General features: G+C 44.0%; 2 protein-coding genes and 1 non-coding gene across 4 annotated transcripts in view; all 3 read right to left on the bottom strand.

Annotated features, from left to right (window-relative positions):
- Positions 1–5274, bottom strand: part of polr3e (polymerase (RNA) III (DNA directed) polypeptide E) — a 34024-nt gene extending 28750 nt beyond the window's left edge. Inside the window, exons 1-5 of one of the 2 annotated variants that reach the window (XM_063220612.1) lie at positions 5122–5274; positions 3950–4024; positions 3438–3488; positions 3257–3334; positions 2412–2527 (exon numbers count right to left, since the gene is read on the bottom strand). In XM_063220612.1, the coding sequence (XP_063076682.1) occupies positions 2412–2527; positions 3257–3334; positions 3438–3488; positions 3950–3988 (284 nt within the window). In that variant the 5' untranslated portion in view covers positions 3989–4024; positions 5122–5274. The remainder of the gene's footprint in view (positions 1–2411; positions 2528–3256; positions 3335–3437; positions 3489–3949; positions 4025–5121) is intronic. The other variant, XM_063220611.1, reaches the window with a different exon arrangement.
- Positions 5275–5575: 301 nt separating this feature from the next.
- trnal-aag (transfer RNA leucine (anticodon AAG)) lies at positions 5576–5657 on the bottom strand. Its single transcript has one exon. It is a non-coding gene; the product is annotated as a tRNA-Leu (tRNA).
- Positions 5658–14303: 8646 nt separating this feature from the next.
- Positions 14304–18783, bottom strand: part of eef2k (eukaryotic elongation factor 2 kinase) — a 32164-nt gene continuing 27684 nt past the window's right edge. The window contains exons 15-19 of the mRNA XM_063220610.1: positions 18611–18745; positions 17745–17933; positions 16893–17017; positions 16529–16707; positions 14304–14975 (exon numbers count right to left, since the gene is read on the bottom strand). Coding sequence (XP_063076680.1) covers positions 14866–14975; positions 16529–16707; positions 16893–17017; positions 17745–17933; positions 18611–18745 — 738 coding nt within the window. The 3' untranslated portion in view covers positions 14304–14865. The remainder of the gene's footprint in view (positions 14976–16528; positions 16708–16892; positions 17018–17744; positions 17934–18610; positions 18746–18783) is intronic.

Below are 18783 nucleotides of genomic sequence, written 5' to 3'. Positions count from 1 at the left end.
AGATTTAGGGGGGAAAACGCTGCTTATCAATTAATCGTAAGTCGATCGATAAGACTATCAACTAATGATTAATGAATTAATCGATAATTTGCATCCCTAATTCTAATATGGAGAGACAGAATATCAAAAAGAAAATCCAGAAATTAACTTAAAAGAATATATATTAATTTATTTCCATTTCATCGAGCAAAATAAGTATTTGATCCCCTGCCAACTGATTACAGTTCCGGGCCCACAGACCAGATGGGCACTTCAGATCAACTTGTCATCTGAATTAAAGACACCTGTACATACTAACATGCATAAAAGACACATCGAATCAGCAGAACCAGTCCATAGTATGAGTGAATCAGTCACACTCCAACCTCACCAGCATGGGAAAGACCAAAGAGCGGTCAAATGATATCAGGGACAAGATTTTAGACCTGAACAAGATTAAATGGGCTGCAAAGCCACAAGAAAGAGACTGGGTATTAATGACCCAGCTGTTGATGCATTTCTTCCAAAATGTGAGGAATACAAAATGACTATCCATCAGGCTGTCTGGGGTTCTATACAAGATTTGACCTTTTGTAGGGATTTGATAATCATGAGAACAGAAAGAAAGCACCCTAGACCTGTACGGGATGAACTAGGCAATGATATCAAAGCTACTGGGACCAAAATCACTGAGAAAACTACTGGTAGCACTTAATGCCACAGAGGTTTAAAATCCTGTAGTGCACACATGGTACCTCTACTTCAGAAGGAACCACCTGAGGTCCCACCTGAGGTTTGCCAACGGACATCAGACTGGTTTAGGATATGATAAGGAGGTGCTGTAGTCAGATGAAACCAAAATCAAGCTGTTTGGCATTAACACAATTCAATGTGTTTTGAGAAAGAGTACTGCTGTCTATGATCCCAAGAACACCCTCCTCACCATCATGCATGAAAGTGGTATCATTATGGTTTGAGGGTGTTTGTCTGGCCAAGGCACAGGACAACTTCACATAGTCAACGAATGGATGGAGGGAGACATGTAATGTGCAATCCTGAGTGCAAACGTCCTTCCCTCCACCACTACACTGAAGGGTGGGCCATTTTTGGATCTCCCAACATGACAATAATACACAACATACAGTCAAAGCAATGAAGGAGTGACTCAATAAGAAGCATATTAAAGTCGTGAAATGGCCTAGACAGTCTCCAAATATTAACCCTATAGTAATTCTATGGAGAGAACTGAACCTCCCATTTGCCAAGCTACAGCCACAAACTATTAATGTTTTAGAGATAATCTGCAAAGGAAAATGGGCAAAAATATGTTCTACTATATGCACAACCATTGTCATCAACTAAAAGAAGCATCTGACCTCAGTGCTAGACAACTAAGGCTTTGCCACAAAGCACTTTTTCTTCTTTAGCGAGAGGGGTCAAATACTTATTTGCCTGTAGTAAATACAAATAAATTAAAATATATTATTTTAAGTTATTTTCTGGAATTTCTTTTTGATATTCTGTCTCTCCATGTTTGAATACATATTATCATAAATTTATGAACTGATCATGTCTTTATTAGTGGGCAAACCGGCAAAATCAGCAAGGGATCAAATACATATTGGACTCACTGTAAGTCAGTGATTACCGGCAGTGGTCGAGTTGTAAAATCCAAGCAGGGGGGATGGACAGAGACGAGTTCTGATAATTGGGGGTAAGAGGGTTTCTCCCCCGAGAAAATGTTGAAAATGTAGTTGATAAAAGTGCAATTTTAGTACAATATGTGAAGAAGGGATGCCTGTTTTAGAAGGGGGTGATTTTTGACCATTTTCATTAAGGGGGATGATTTTAGACCATTTTCATTGTAGGGGGGATGACATCCCCCCCATCCCCCTACAACGCGAGGCTTGATTACCGGTACCTACCAGGGGTGTGTGTACCACTAGGGGTAGCAAGCACACTACAGGGGGTACATGGACAAATTATAACAAATGCATGGAACATGGTCACATTGGGATAAACAGTAATTCTCAACATTTTTTTTAAATTAACGCCCCCTGGACCTCAGCATAAGCCTTGCAACGTCCCCCTTAGTATTACAAATTAAAATGGACTAATGCCTCCCAAAGGCAACTAAGCACCACCCCCTCTTAGCTGTATCCATCTGAACGACCCCTTTAGTCTACCCAACGACCCCCTGGGGGCTGTAAACCCCTGTTGAGAAACACTATGAAAATGTAACAGGGCATTCGTGGTAGGACTAAAATATTTAGGGGGTACACAAGACAAAAACCGGTTGGGAAACACTAATATAAGTGACTGACAGCAGAACTCTCAGCAGCACAATACTACTACCAACAATAAATAGCGAAAATGCACAGTCCATAGCTTTGGTACGGAGCCAGAAATTGAAGGAAGCAAGCAACACTCACACAGAATACAGATTGGACTCGTCACATGTAGTGCCATCAACGTTGAGGGCAATCTGTTCCCCTTTACTGCGGCAATAGTTTGGGCTCATTGTATCCATGGCCACCTCAAGCTCCACCTACACACAAAAAGTCAAAATCAATCAAACAGATCAGTCAATCTAGCTGTGATTTTATTTCTGCCTGTGCATGCTTTTCTACAAATACTGCACATACCTTCTGTTCCTTAAAGGGACACTGTGTGAGATTTTTAGTTATTTATTTCCAGAATTCATGCTGCCCATTCACTAATGTTACCTTTTTCATGAATACTGACCACCACCATCAAATTCTAAGTATTCATTATGACTAGAAAAATTGCAATTTTCATACATGAAAAGGGGGATCTTCTCCATGGACCGCCATTTTGGATTACCAAAAATAGCCATTTTTAGCTGCAAAAATGACTGTACTTGGAGCTTACTAGAAAATATTTGATTAATACTTAGTAAACTTTCATGTAAAGATCAAATTTGGCAATAGGCAGCCCAGTTTCAATGAGCAGCATAGTTGCAGTACCTTTTTTGACCATTTCCCGCACAGTGTCCCTTTAAGCTTAATTTTGGCAGTTGACATTAATAAAGACACAAAGGGTGTGTGCATGAACTGCCACTGTGACTACACAGCAATCAGAGCTCTGACTTTAAAACTGTCTGTTATGTTCAATGATAGAGTGGAGTGCTCGTTTAACCCCTTCCCAAACCATACGGATAAGCTTAAGCTTTTCAGATCATCAGGTTGCGTTTACATTTTTTTCATTTTAGTTGTCATTTTATTTACTACATTACAACTTTAGACTGTTGTCCTACCTTCTGTTGCTTCGGCTTAATTTTGGCAGACAAATGAGTTGCATCGTTGTATGTCATAGTCGAGGGTCGCACGGGATACTGTAAGAGGTACAGGGAGTGATATGCAGGGGAACAACCATAAATGCATTCAAATAGTGAAAGATGTGTTGTGTATTGTTTGTATCGCGTGCTAAGATTTTACCTGAAAAAGGTACAGCTTCTCCGCAAGACTCTTGGCCAGGTATACATCAAACTACAGAACACAGTCAAGAAAAGAAAAATAAGCCTATTCAATCCTGCTCATCAGTCCCATGTAGAATGCACATTTGGTGCCTTGTGAAACACAGTTTCAATCTTCAATAGTTGCAAATTACAATTGATGGCAATAAAGAACATTTTGACTCTGAGGCAAGTTTATGTCCAGGGCTCGAAATTAAATTTTCACCACCAGCCAAAATGGCACGTGGATGTTAATCTCACTAGCCAACCATACACTAACTAATGTGTCAAAGTGGTTAGTAGGTTGGTCTTGCCTACCTGCCAAACTGAAATTTCACCAGCATTTGGCCGGTTGACTGGTGTTAAGTTAGAGCCCTGTTTACATCACATAAACCACCTAAAGATGTGGTTGTGCTAGGATTTGAGGACAGGAAGTACTATCTTTTATAGGAGGTTATGGGCTCGAAAGTTAGAAAGCGGAGGGTGCAATCAAACCTCTTGTATGATGGGGTCGTCGTCATCCCCGCTGGCCATGATGAGAGGACAGGGAGGTACCTCTGCAACAGACCCCTGAAGTCCAACACACAGGATTAGAGAAGTGCTGAGGCACTCACTTTACGAATAAATACCTACAGAATGCTAACATTCCTCGTTTTAAAACTGACACCGTCTCGAGGCTGAAGATTTGTCATCCATTGTCCAGGTTTTGGATAACGTGATACACTCCCGTCGTCGCTAATGTGTGAAGTATGATGCATGCCCTTACTGCGTGCCATGATTTTTTTTCAAGTAGCTATTGACATCACCTTTCACAAGTAAGCCCTTAAGACTGACAAATGTCCCATGACCATGTTGTTCACATTACATAGTTGAGTCTTCAATCGTGCCAGTATCGTAGATGTCTGCCTGGGTTTTCAGACGATTTCATTAGATAAGCTAACAACATTAGTCCATCTAGTTCTACTTGAAGATACTAAGTTCAAGCATGTATGGCTACAACCGGTGTCCTGCCAGACACTGGCTGAAGAATAATCTGTAAAACCTCGGGGTGATGGGAACTGCATTCAAACGAAAGCTTTCTGATGGAATAACTTTGAGTATCAAAGCGATTAAACAGAAGTTGATTTTGGAATGAATGACAGACCGAGCTAGCTGCGGTAGTCATTGCTAACATATGCTAACTGTGTTAGCATCAGTAATTGATTTGTGAAATGATGCAAGGACGTGTCATTTCATGTAAATCAACATTGTAACTGACCACATATGTACGACATCGTTTGACCTAGTTACTCGACCCGTTACATCAGTTATCCTCAAATAGCTGACGAGATAACATGTCAAAACAGAAGACCTGGCTAATTTTAGAAAACAGTCCTCTGCAAGTGAAATCAGAAAACTATCAAACTCCCGTAATCATGGATGGTTCAACATTTCGTGCAAATAAGCAACAGTAATGCTTCCTGAGGTATTCTCTAGGTAACAATTGGCTGTCTGATGAATAACCATTCCTCTTCATTAATGACCCTTATTTACACAAAGCTCACCTAACAGCACAGGTAACTTTACACATGATAGGGTAGCTAGTTAGCTACATAGGTGCCAAACTATTTTCCCCCAAGGCCTCGCTACTAAATGACTACGTTTGGACATGATCAAACCAGTCTTACTTACGAATCAGACTTTCAACTTTTCTCTGGCTTCTTTACTCTGGTTACAGTTCACCGCTTCAACAAAACACAAGAGTGACTGTGTGGAATATGTCAGAGTAAGAAATCAGGGTTCACTGCTGCCATGATGCTGATTCCACTGTGCACAGACACGTGGGGAGGAGCCGCCGCTGTTCTATTTCCCATAATTCTATGCAACAATACACGTTCTTGCATGTTGCAAACGCGGGGAGGCGCCACAGGTCCGCACAAACATCTCCAACTTGGTGGTAACACAATGTTCAATTGAAACCGTGTGCTGACTAGGCTACTAACATGTCAAACGGAGCAGACACGGCTGCAACGCCAACGCCAGATATACACACTATTTCGAATATTAATATTTTTTTAGGTCCGAGCGGAGAGATTGTGCTATGAAATTGTGCTGTGAAACATTTTCATGACAAAATGTATTTGGCAGCGGTGGGATTCGAACCCACGCCCCCGAAGAGACTGGAGCCTTAATCCAGCGCCTTAGACCGCTCGGCCACGCTACCCTGTTGCGGTACGGAGCGAAATATATGAGTCATAAAACTAAAACATATGGGATGATGTTCTCTGATGAGCAAACAATATTGCAACGTGTTTGGTTGATAATATACCACTCATGCACGTTGTGATATTTAATAATTGATGATTGATAATCTCACTCCTGCAAGACCCCTCGCTGAAGAATGTTAGGTGTGAGTATGGTAGGCCTACTTAAAATGTACAAGTTATGTCTAGGCTGTGATGACAAGGGCCAGATGAAATGGCTCTGAGGGCCGCATGCAGCCCCCGGGCCTGAGTTTGCTCACCTCTGCCATAGAGGTTCTTTGCAGTTAAAATACTGCAGCTGTGATACTGCAACAACGCAAGAGTTTTCCATATGCTTGTTGCTCTATGGCAGGGGTCAGGAACCTTTTTGGTGGAGAGAGCCATGAACGGCAATTTTTTTACAAGAATTTTTCATGAGAGCCATACCATTTTAAAAAACTGAATACAACGAATAGCATGTATTTCAATTAAGCCCAACAATTTTATAGTGTACTGTAAAGTTATTACTTTTATTGATAACAGGTAAATATAGGATTGTCAACCGTCAACCTCATCATGGCGAAGGTCTGGGAGTCCTCTCCCTAAAAAGTGTGTATTTCTTTGATGTAATTTCCTGCATTTTAACACATTTTAACCTCCCGTGTCCCGTTTCAACTCAATATGGAACCCGTACTTTTATTTATAAATAAAGGACTATTCTTTATTTCTTGGGATGGTTGGAAACCCTAGGTAAGTAAGAGCCATAGACAGTTCCCAAAAGAGCCAGATGTGGCTCTAGAGCCATAGGTTCCTGACCCCTGCTCTATGGCCTACTGCAGGGGTGGGGAACCTTTTTCATTCGAAGGACCACTTCAAATTGCTTCAAGGGCCATCAAAGTCCTCCAAGGCCCGTACTATGAACACAAACCAGGATTTCCCCCTGTACTTTAGGCAAGGTGGCCACCTCTACAACAGACCCTAACTTCACTAGGTCCTCTGAAAATTCTGTATAACTTAATTATATGGCAAATTAAATTTCTAACATTGCTTTTCAAAATGTCATATTTCATTTGAAACTGCATAACATTAAAATTATATCGAGCCGGATAGGACGGCCTCATAGGCCGTAAATGGCCCTCGGGACATTGGTTCCCCATCCATGTTCTAAATGCAAAGATATTTCAGCGCGCATTGTATGAAGAGATTGCACCATATCCTCTGAAGTGAAATATGTCTAATTCAAACACATTTACCCAAACCTATTGTCATTTTACTGGAATGATGGGAAACACATTACATGATTTTAACTTAAATGTAGCCTACTCTACTAGTCATTTATGAGGGTGCATCATCCTCTTCATTCTTTTCTGAAATGCCATCAGTGTTCAATGGAGGCGGCCGTGGGACCATAGTATATTGAGTTACTTCTAGGATTTGTGGCATCACGAGAGGCTGCGTCTTGGAGGGCCGATATATTCCACGTAAATGGCTCCATACGCAAACCGCTCTGGCTCCATCTGGTGGTGGAGTTGGGAACTTCACCCCTCAACACACCATGCTGCAACACAGCTGAGGCCGATGAGGGCCTAATGAGCTAGAAGGCTTTTTGTGAGCTGGGACCTCTCAGTATGTGTGTGACACTGGAGAGAGCTCATGTTTGCACATTCTCTCCCAAGAAGAGAGTCCTTGGGAGGACTAACTTGTTGAAATTCCTCAAAGCCTCAGAGACTATTTGCGAATATTATTTCCTGGACTTTTGTGTTGACTTTTCATCATTGGAGTGCTATACCTGCTACTGCTTCCTGGAATGACAGTAAGATTGAAGATTTCAGTTGACTTTCAAGAGGATACTTTTTGAAGAGGAAAACTTGCCATTGAGTGACTGTTAAAGAGCCGTGGGCCTTTGTTTATGTTTGATTATTGAGAAGAAACCTTATTTGAACTTTTGAACTTTGAAAACAACTTTTTGTTAAGTCCTCAAAATAACATTAAATCATACTTTATTTGAAACTTGTGTCCTTGCACTGATTGAAATGCCCTGCTTAAAACGAGTCAACCTCTCGTGATGTCACATATGGTGGAGGACGCGGGCATTTCAAACAAATAGTGCATGTATGAGGAGGACACCGAAAACTTGATTGCTCAATTCTCCCAATTGACCCTAGTCGCCCCACGCAACAAGATGGAGGAATTTTTGAAGGCCCTTCTGGCAGGCCAACAAGCCCAAGCACAGGCTAGTGCAGCGCTCCTAGAGGAACAGAGAAAAGCTAACCAGTTGAAAGCTGAGGAGCTGCAGCTACAGAAGAAGATGGCTGCTCATAGTGTAGGCCCAATAAAGGCTAGTAACTTTATCTCCAAAATGGGGTCCACAGACAATGTTGAGGCGTACTTACACGCCTTTGAAGCCACGGCCACGAGGGAAGGATGGCCCAAGGTCCAGTGGGTTGGACTGCTAGCCCCCTTCTTAACGGGGGAATCACTAAACGCTGTCCGAGACCTACCCCCTGACAAGTTAACCGACTACGACGCGCTGAAGACGGAAATCCTCAGCAGACATGGGCTCACCAAGTACGGTATGGCCCAGCGCTTCCAAAGCTGGACCTTCCACGCGGACCAAGCTCCGCGTACACAGATGCATGAACTGTCAAGAATTGCCAGGAAATGGCTTGAACCTGACAAAAACACCGCCGCTGACGTAGTGGAAACCATTGTTGTGGATCATTACCTCAGAGCCCTACCGTATGAGGCGAAGCGCTTCGTTAGTCAACAGGCCCTAACCACTGTTGACCTCACCATTGAGGCAAGTACCAAGCCACCACAGAAATGCTTCGCACTTCCAAGAGAGACCCTATAGGACCACCACCCCTCAGCTGACCGGGGGAGGCCACTCCAAAAACACCAAGGTAACCAGCCCAACTACAGCAACACCCAGCTATGCTCCATTGAGGGCCAAAAGCCAGCCTGGTCCAGTTAGAATGGCTCGTGATAATGACACCCGACAATGCTACCGGTGTGGTGAGATAGGACACATGTCTTGGCAGTGTGATAAACAGCTCGACGAGCCCATGCCAACTGCAGGGTCCTCCAGTTCACCATCCACCCAGCTATTCGCATCGCTCATCGGGGTCACAGATGGGCCCCCAGATCGACCCCCCACCTGCCCTGTAACTGTAAATTGCCAGGATGTAGAGGCATTGTTGGACTCCGGAAGTCGGGTCACCTTGGTACACAAGGACCTAGTGGATCCATCGTGTCTGTCCACTGATAAAGTTCTACCGATTTCATGTGTGCATGGAGACACCAAAGATTACCCCACCACTGAGCTCAAACTAACCACCACCAGGGGGACTCTTAACACAAGGGCAGGAGTGGTCGACTCTCTCCCTGTTCCTGTTCTGATTGGGCGAGACTGCCCAGCCTTCCACCAGCTGTTTAGGGAGACACAGCAAGTGCCAGCCAGAGCGCCCCGCAGCCGGAGAGGTAAGACTCATCCAAAAGCCACACATGTGCAAACCTTGCAACCACTCATCCCTGCTTTTGCACTCACAGGAATGGCGGGTACCCAGGCCGACACAGAGTCCGGCCCGGATACTGAAGAGGAGAATATGGCTGGAGGAATCTCTCCAAGTTCCAATGAGGGAGACGCCCAGGTCATCGAGGACCTCCCCCATCTCACAGGCCAGTATGGAGCTGCACAGTTGCAGGATCCCACACTTGTAAATGCCTTAAAAAATGTTCAAGTGCTAGAGGGCAGAATAGTAGGGGATAGAGCAAGCCCCACATACCCCCATTTTGCTGTAATACGGGGCCTACTGTATCAGGTTGTGAAGGAAAAGAATGAAATACTGGAGCAACTCCTTGTACCACAGCCCCACCGGGCAACTGTACTCAATCTTGCGCACACCCATTTACTAGGGGCCCACTTAGGTGTAGAGAAGACAACGGAAAGAATCTTGCAGCGCTTCTTCTGGCCTGGAGTGCACAAAGAAATAGAGAATTTCTGCCGTAGTTGCCCAGACTGCCAGAAGAGGGCACCCAAGCCCACTTACCGTAACCCGCTCATCCCCTTGCCAATCATTGAAACCCCTTTTCAGAGGATTGGACTGGATATAGTTGGCCCTTTGCCAAAAAGCTCCAGGGGCCATCAGTACATACTAGTCATCCTCGACTACGCTACCCGTTATCCTGAGGCTATCCCCCTGAGGAAGGCTACCTCTAGACAGATTGCTAAAGAGCTGTTCCTCCTGTCCACCAGTCTGGGCATCCCAAAAGAAATATTGACAGACCAAGGTAGCCCCTTCATGTCTAGGGTTATGAAGGAATTGTGTGCCCTGTTGAAGATAAAACAGTTGCGAACATCCGTTTACCACCCCCAGACAGACGGGTTGGTCGAGCGTTTTAACAAGACCTTGAAGTCAATGCTGAAGAAATCGATCGAAGAGGATGGCCGGAACTGGGACCAGCTGCTACCATACCTGCTGTTCGCAATAAGAGAGGTACCTCAATCTTCTACTGGCTTTTCGCCTTTTGAACTTCTGCTGTCTTACAGACCCAGGGGGCTACTGGATATTGCCAAGGAGGTTTGGGAAGAGCAACCCTGCAAGCAGCGGACCATTGTCGAGCACGTCGGGGCCATGCAGGAGAGAATGAGGGTCGTCTACCCAATCGTTCGTGAACACATGGAGACGGCTCAGCGGCAACAGCAGGCCTCCTACAACAGACCGGCTCAGCCCAGAGAATTTAAGCCAGGGGACAGAGTGCTCGTCCTGGTGCCAACTGTCGAGTGTAAATTCCTGGCATCCTGGCAAGGACCTTACGAGGTCATCGAACGAATAGGAGAAGTGAACTACAAGGTGAGACAGCCTGATAAAAGGAAAACTGAACAGATTTATCACATTAACCTCTTGAAGAAATGGCACGCCAGGGAGGCGCTGTTCTGCTGTTTGCCCCCAACAGAGTCCAAAGCACCCGCGAGAGAGGAGGTTCTGGTGGGGCCAGGCCTGTCCCCACATCAGCGGCAGGAGACCCTGGAGCTGGTGGATCGCAACAGAGATGTCTTCTCATCACTCCCTGGAAACACAGAGGTGGTCCAACATGAGATCCTGACCGTACCCGGCCGTACGGTAACCCAGCGTCCCTATCGCGTGCCGGAAGCGCGCAAGGTGGCTATCGAGCAGGAAGTGAAGAGTATGCTTGAATTGGGAGTCATTGAAGAGTCGAAAAGCCCATGGGCTAGCCCCATCGTCCTGGTTCCCAAGCCGGATGGGTCGGTAAGATTCTGCAATGATTATCGCAAGTTAAATGAAGTGTCACAGTTTGATTCATACCCCATGCCCCGTGTTGATGACTTAGTAGACTCCTTAGGGCATGCTCGCTTCCTCACCACGCTGGACCTCACCAAAGGCTACTGGCAGGTGCCCCTTACCCCAGCATCAAAGGAGAAGACTGCATTTGCCACACCTGAAGGTCTGTACCAATACACACGGCTCCCCTTTGGTCTACATGGAGCGCCCGCTACGTTCCAGCGCTTAATGGATCGAGTCCTCGGCCCCCACAAAAGGTATGCTGCTGCATTTTTAGATGATGTTGTCATTCAAAGCCCGGATTGGGAAAGTCACTTACCTCGTGTCCAAGCTGTGCTTGATTCCCTCAGAAATGCAGGCCTGACGGCGAATCCCAAAAAATGCAGGTTGGCCTACAGTGAGACAAATTACCTGGGGTACACCGTTGGACGAGGGCTAGTCAAGCCCCAGGAGGCGAAGCTGCAGGCCATACGAGACTGGCCGCGTCCCCTCACAAAGAAGCAGGTGAGGTCATTCCTGGGCCTGGCCGGCTACTACCGGCGTTTCATTGCCAATTTTGCCTCTATTGCCGCACCTCTGACAGATCTGACAACCAAACGACACTCCAGAATGGTCAAGTGGGACGCTGCGGCAGAGACCGCCTTCATCCTCCTGAAGCAGGCCCTCTGTTCCAGTCCAGTTCTAGTGGCACCGGACTTCGGGAAGGAGTTTGTTGTGCAAACCGACGCTTCGGAGGTGGGTCTGGGGGCCGTACTTGCTCAAGTACACGAAGGTGAGGAACATCCCGTTCTATACTTGAGCAGAAAACTACTTCCGAGAGAGAAAAATTATTCTACAGTCGAGAAGGAGTGTCTCGCCGTCACCTGGGCCCTGGAATCCCTACGATATTACCTCCTGGGCCGGCGCTTCACGGTGGTCTCTGACCATGCCCCTCTGCAGTGGATGGCCAGGAACAAGGAGACAAACAGTAGGATAACTAGATGGTTTTTGAGCTTGCAAGCATTTAATTTTTCTGTTGTCCACAGGGCTGGCAGGAGTCATGGCAACGCAGATGCTCTGTCCCGGAGAGATGCCCTCTTCGTGACCTCTAGCCCGACGAGGACGTCGAGTCCGAGGGGGAGGATTTGTGGCATCACGAGAGGCTGCGTCTTGGAGGGCCGATATATTCCACGTAAATGGCTCCATACGCAAACCGCTTTGGCTCCATCTGGTGGTGGAGTTGGGAACTTCACCCCTCAACACACCATGCTGCAACACAGCTGAGGCCGATGAGGGCCTAATGAGCTAGAAGGCTTTTTGTGAGCTGGGACCTCTCAGTATGTGTGTGACACTGGAGAGAGCTCATGTTTGCACATTCTCTCCCAAGAAGAGAGTCCTTGGGAGGACTAACTTGTTGAAATTCCTCAAAGCCTCAGAGACTATTTGCGAATATTATTTCCTGGACTTTTGTGTTGACTTTTCATCATTGGAGTGCTATACCTGCTACTGCTTCCTGCAATGACAGTAAGATTGAAGATTTCAGTTGACTTTCAAGAGGATACTTTTTGAAGAGGAAAACTTGCCATTGAGTGACTGTTAAAGAGCCGTGGGCCTTTTGTTTATGTTTGATTATTGAGAAGAATCCTTATTTTTAACTTTTGAACTTTGAAAACCACTTTTTGTTAAGTCCTCAAAATAACATTAAATCATACTTTATTTGAAACTTGTGTCCTTGCACTGATTGAAATGCCCTGCTTAAAACGAGTCAACCTCTCGTGATGTCACAGACTGGAAAGTAACTAATAGTTACATAACTTACAGGGCTTGACACTGGCACCTGCAAACCGGCCAAATGCTGGTAAAACTTGGCTGTGGCTAGTAATAATTTCAGTGTCACTAGCCAGTTTGGCTGGCAGCTTATTCCTTGGTATGACACACGCATCATAGTATCTTGTAGTCTGTTGTTTGCCCCTTGTGTATCAATTGCTTGTATTTAAGTTGAAGAAAAAGCCTAGTAACTCGAAAGTTTCTATACTTCCTTGTAGAAAGCTTTACACTTATCTTGCTTTAGCACCTCATCTTCTGAGGTAAGACGTACACTATCATGATAAAGAAAACAAAAACGATTTAAAATGTGTGGCTTGTGGAATACCTGAATGGCTAGTGACTCAGGGAAACTACTAGCCACAGTGGCTGGTGCGAAAAAAGTTAATGTCAAGCCCTGATAACTTACATTTACTCAAGCAGTGTAATTGATGTGTACTTTGTCATTTTTAAGTACTTCTTAAAATGAGTAATTTTACTTGGAAGCTTACTTGAATACATTATATATCTACTAGACTAATGCTTGAACTGGCCTTGTCCCAGGGCAGACTCCTGACATGATGTTTAGTTTAGTTAGTTTGTGTGTGTGTACTCGTTATTTACTCTTTAATTATAAAAAAAAAAAAAAAAAAAATAAATAAATAAATACTAACCCCTCTGCAACTGCACTTATTGTTCTGTATATCTCCTGTGCACATTGTATTTGCTTGTGATGTTGGCTTGAATATGTCCTTTTTTGAAAGTCGCTTTGGTTATAAAGCGTCTGCCAAATGCAATATAATGTAATAATGTAATGTAATGTAATATCCAAGTAGGCCTACTTCACTCAATTACACTGGAACCACTGGGGTGCATTTCTGGAAAGCGTAGTTGTTAGCAGTTAGCAACTTCGGTAGTTGCCAATGGGAAATTGCATTGCAACCAACAAACTAGCTAACATAGTTAGAAACTACGCTTTCCACAAATGCACCCCTGAGTAGCCCACTGAGTAAAATTAAGAAATTACACAGGATTGCACGCAGCATTCTCAGTATTTTACTTGTCCCCTATCTTGGATCAGTGTTGGATGATGGCTAATCAAGAGATAGAGGTCATGGAGGATGATATTCGAGAAAAAGAACCATTGTCAATTCTTAAGAGGAAAGTAATTAAAAGTAACTAAGTACTACAAATTACATTTTAAGTGACATACTTTTTTTTTTTTTACTTCACTTAAGTAGATTTTTAGGGATAGTTTTACTTTTACTTGAGTAGGATTTAAGCGAAGTAAATATACTGTTACTTGAGTACAGTTATTCTGAACTTTTCCCACCTCTTCTTACTTATTCCATCGTAACCTGTGCCAAACTACAGTACGGTATGTAGCATATTTGTGTCAGCTGTAAAAGGTCATGATCTACACTGCAGCCATTTTGTTAAACAATCAAAACACATCTTATTTTACATGTCTAATTTTAGCATATTTAAAAATAACGTTGTACAGGAGACATCCACAAAAAAATGTTGTCCTTAAACACACAGTTAAAAATATTGACTTTATTCCCTTGTTGGCAGAAAGACAGCACATTCCATGCATCTTAATAGTCTCGTTCACATCATACAGGCATTCATGCAGACGTGGCAAGACCCTCCATGTTCTTCCAAGCACAAGGCATTCTATACAACTATACAAAATTAGGGAAAGTCCAAGTAAACATTTTGATCCTGAAAACTCCTCGGCAACCAGCACTCCCAGACACAACTGTATGTTGTTGGGGAATAGTGGTGCCTGAAAAAGGCAATAGAGAAAGAGTACAAAGGGAGATAAAGACATAAATTGAGAGAGAGACAGACAGACAAACAGAGAAATACAAATAAAAAAACAGAGAGGGAAAGCAAAACAGAGAGGGAAAGCAAGAGAGAGAGAGAGAGAGAGAGAAAGCACCAGTCATAGCAGTAGAGAAAGCAACCAGCACACAGATAAACTAACTGCTTGTAAACATGTTTTTTTTGTTTTGTTTGTTACCTCCGCCAAGGAGGTTGTGTTATTTGTTTTTGTTTTTAAACGAAGACCCATCATGAAACTGAAGGGGCTTGTCTATTCTCATTCCTCCATTAACGCCCAAGCCTCCTCAGCCTTCATGTAGTATTGGTTGGCAAGGCGACCCTTCATGGCCTCCATAGCTGCGTCCGCTGCTTCTGTGAAGAGGTCCCCTGGAGAAAAAAACACCATGATGGGACAACAACGTCATCAAAATGTGTTCTCATCAAGGAGTCAACGACAATAGACACTTAACAAACCTAGCCTTACAAAGGTTGAGTATAGAAGCATAAACAAAACTGGATTTTCTCCGTGCTCCTGTAATAGACTATCTGGTGCATTAGCGGGAAAGGACTCGAAACAAGAAAGGGTGCGTGCTAAGTTTGTAAATATGTTAAACATGTTTTAATTAATAAATTGTATGGTACACACAACACATTGTGTACTACAAGGCTGCTGTCAATGAAATATTGGATGACACACTATTCTTTGTATTCTTCATAAAAACATAGTGTATAAGAATTGTACAAACCATTCTTTAAAAAAAAATAATCTCAAATGCATTCAGTACACCCTTAATGGTTGAGGCAGCCTGTGACACTCGTAGGCATACACACGGGTGGGGTTGGGGTAAGTGAGCTTTTGCCCACCCACTTGTCAATCAGGGCCAGGCCAATCCAATCAGAAAGGTCTATGCGTTTGATTGATTGTTTTGGTAATAAAAATAACCTATGTCCTTCTACGGCTGAGCCCACATGATTGTATTTGCTGGGCTCAGCAATATTTATGATCGCAGGCTGTACTCCTCATTCTAGGGCAGTGTTTCCCAACCAGGGGTACGTGTACCACAAGGGGTATGCGAGCACACCACAGGGGGTACTTGGAAAAATGTTATTATTGTAACAAATGTATGGAGCAGTCACATCACTACAGAGAAAGCGATATAGAACATGAATTAGGGGGTACGCAAGACAAAAAAGGTTGGGAAACACTGTTCTAGGGCACAGCACGTACAGTTCTCATTGTTTATGTAGTGGTGGTAATAAGGCATTGCATTCTCTTCTGGTGGCACTCTGTAAGGTTGTCACCAGCTCTTTGGGCAAGTGGAATACGGTACTATGTGGATTCCATTGGTGCCCTGCATTCCTTAAAAATACAAGGTTCCACAGTGCATTCTTTAAAGGACTGCGCCAAAGTGCAACCTTACTCTTCCCCCCAATCGGTGCAACCAGAGAGGGTTAAAAGACATAACCCAGAGAATCTCTAGTGTAACCTAGGTCATGACGTAAAGATCGAAGGTACTCTAAGGTTCCAATAGACTTTTAAGTAATTTAAGGTGTATGCCATGCCCCTTTGGGAGACTAGGAGGGGTTAAATTGGGAAAATGGGAAAAAGAAGTGGCCTCCATTTAGGACATTGTTTCCCAACCTTTTTTGTCTTGTGTACCCCCTAAAGCCTTTTGTTGTACCATGTGTACCCCCCTATCTCATGTTATATCACTTTGCCTATGCTTATGTCACTATATTCCATATATTTGTCATTGTTTTATTTTCCAAGTACACCCTGCGGTGTGCTAGCGTACCCCTAGTGGTACACGTACCCCTGGTTGGGAAACACTGATTTAGGAGACCGTATTTGCTGCAGTGGCAATGTCTAGAATGCTTTTGTTTGGTTACCAAATTTAGAATCTTTGATGGCACGGCACTACATTGGGTTCTGTTCTCACCGGCTCGCTGTGGGTCTGCGTCCAGGTCGAAGCCTCCTTCCTGGTACATCTCGGCCTCCCGGGCCAGCAGGAGGTAGCGGGGCTCGTCTTGCATACCGTCGTACTCGCCGCCCTCGTCATAGTCCGTCATGTTGAGCGCCGTGTCGTACCAGTGGATGGCCTCCTGCCAGTCCTGCTTCCTGCTCAAACCACAAGCGCACAGCAGAGCACAGGCACAGCACACCATGTTATGGTTGCAGGGCTCTAAATTAACTTTTTTTCGTCACCAGCCAAAATGGTTTGTAGATGTTACTCTTACTAGCCAAGTACACCCTCACAAACGGATCAAAGTGGCCCTATTGAATATCTTTGACTGCCTTCTCACCTGTCGGATGGAAGGTTGTGACCTTTGTCGAAAGCCCTGGCGACCAGGATCATGCTGGGTCTGTCTCCAGCCTCGGCGGCGTCAAGAAGGTACTCAAAGCCCTTCTCCCTGTTCTCCTCAGAGTCCTGCCAAGACCACAAACAAACATAGACCAACTGTGAGTCATGAGTATCCTGTGCAGACCGCAAACAAACACATTAGATCCCAAACTGTTGCCCCTCAGTGTCCTGTGAAGACCACAAACACATACACAAGTACACGTTAAATCCCAAACTGCTGCTACTCACGCGTAGGCCCATGTGCTTTTAAACTGAATTTGCCATGTTAAATTAAAGGCTTTTTTTATATTTTTCTCAAATCTCAGAGTGCCTCTGCTTTTTCCTTCCTTTTTTGCTGCTACTCACCTTCAGGTGAAGACCGCCAGACAAATACACATTCGATCATCCAACTGAATGCATCAAAACATTAAGTTGTGAAGCAATCCACAAAGGTCATAGTTGAATCAACCTTTAACTGAATGTGTCATTCTAAATTCAATGTGACACTGACCTTGATATACACCTTAGTATCAATGTAGTCTTAACTTCAGGTAGATGAATTTCTATCCAACTTCTGCTTTGAAATGTATAAGTTCTAAATGTGTGTTTAAAAGAATATTTCATGAAAATATTGTTTTTGCAATAATTTGGTATTTTGACATATCTCACATTCAAATTGTTGTATTGATGTTCTTAAAATGGTTCTTAAAATGGCGTTTAACCTGCAATAGGAACAATGGTACAATAGGTATAATAGGAGCCAATGGGAAAGACCATTAACTTTCTCTGGCGTGGTAATAAGGTGGATACATGCCTCCAGTTCCATGTCGGGGAGGACGTTATGGGGCAGCTGGAGGTAGCACTGGCCCAGGGCCACGATGGCTTCCAGCTCCCCACACATAGCTGCCCGCTCCAGGTGGTACAGGGCCGAGTCGCGGTCCCACTCCTGGTCCTTCTCGCAGAAGCGCCCCGCCTCGTGGTAATGCACCATCGCCAGGTGCACCTGTCAAGAGCAGAGAGTAGAGAAGAGTAGTTACTTCACTGATCCCCAGGGGGAAATTAAGGTGTTGAATAGCCTTGTGGTAATAAACCTGTTTGTTTGATAGTGATGAATAGTAGAAATGAAACGGAAGTTAGAATGAAGATGTCAACAATTGATTTAGGAAACAAAGCAAGCTTTCAACATTAATAAGTACAGTCACCATCTGCACTGTACTATCATGAATACAGTGAAAAAGACCAAAAAATATCTTTACATTTTCTTCCCATTTTACAAAATCACAAATGTACAAAAAATATATTTAGCTTGGTACATTTACTAAGTTGCTTTTATCCAAAGGAGGTTCCAAGAGGAGGACATAAATAAGCTAATTGATCAAATTAGTTAAGGGACACAGAACAAAACCAAAGCAAAGGCATCTAGTTTTTCCTTTTAACTCATTGTTTCCTGGAGCGACATATATGCTGCATTCAAGTTCTTGAAATTTGAGCTGTGTTATTAAAAATGTGGGTATGTTAGAGCTGAATGAACACATTCTATTGCAAAATGAAGGTTCTAACTTATGCAACTCATTTCATGTTTTTATGTGCTTCGGAGGCTGAGATATTTAGGTTTTAATAGGGACAAGGCACCTTTTCCCAAAAAGGGCTTAGGCTAAAATGGGTTAAATAGCGGTTTACCTTGCCCAGAATAGATTTGCCGATCTTTTTCTCCATTAAGAGTGAGTTGAGCCTCTCCACCTCCACGGCCACGCAGGAGGGTCTGTGGATGTGCGAGCGCGACGAGTGGTAGAAACTCCATTTCTCCTCTGTCAGCTGGCAGGAGAAAGACATCAAATCTCAATTAGGGACAA

Source organism: Engraulis encrasicolus, chromosome 17 (genome assembly GCF_034702125.1).
Source record: "Engraulis encrasicolus isolate BLACKSEA-1 chromosome 17, IST_EnEncr_1.0, whole genome shotgun sequence".
Taxonomy (NCBI): Eukaryota; Metazoa; Chordata; class Actinopteri; order Clupeiformes; family Engraulidae; genus Engraulis; species Engraulis encrasicolus.
The sequence above is the reverse complement of the archived record's forward strand: the minus strand, read 5'-3'. Positions and strand labels throughout refer to the sequence as shown.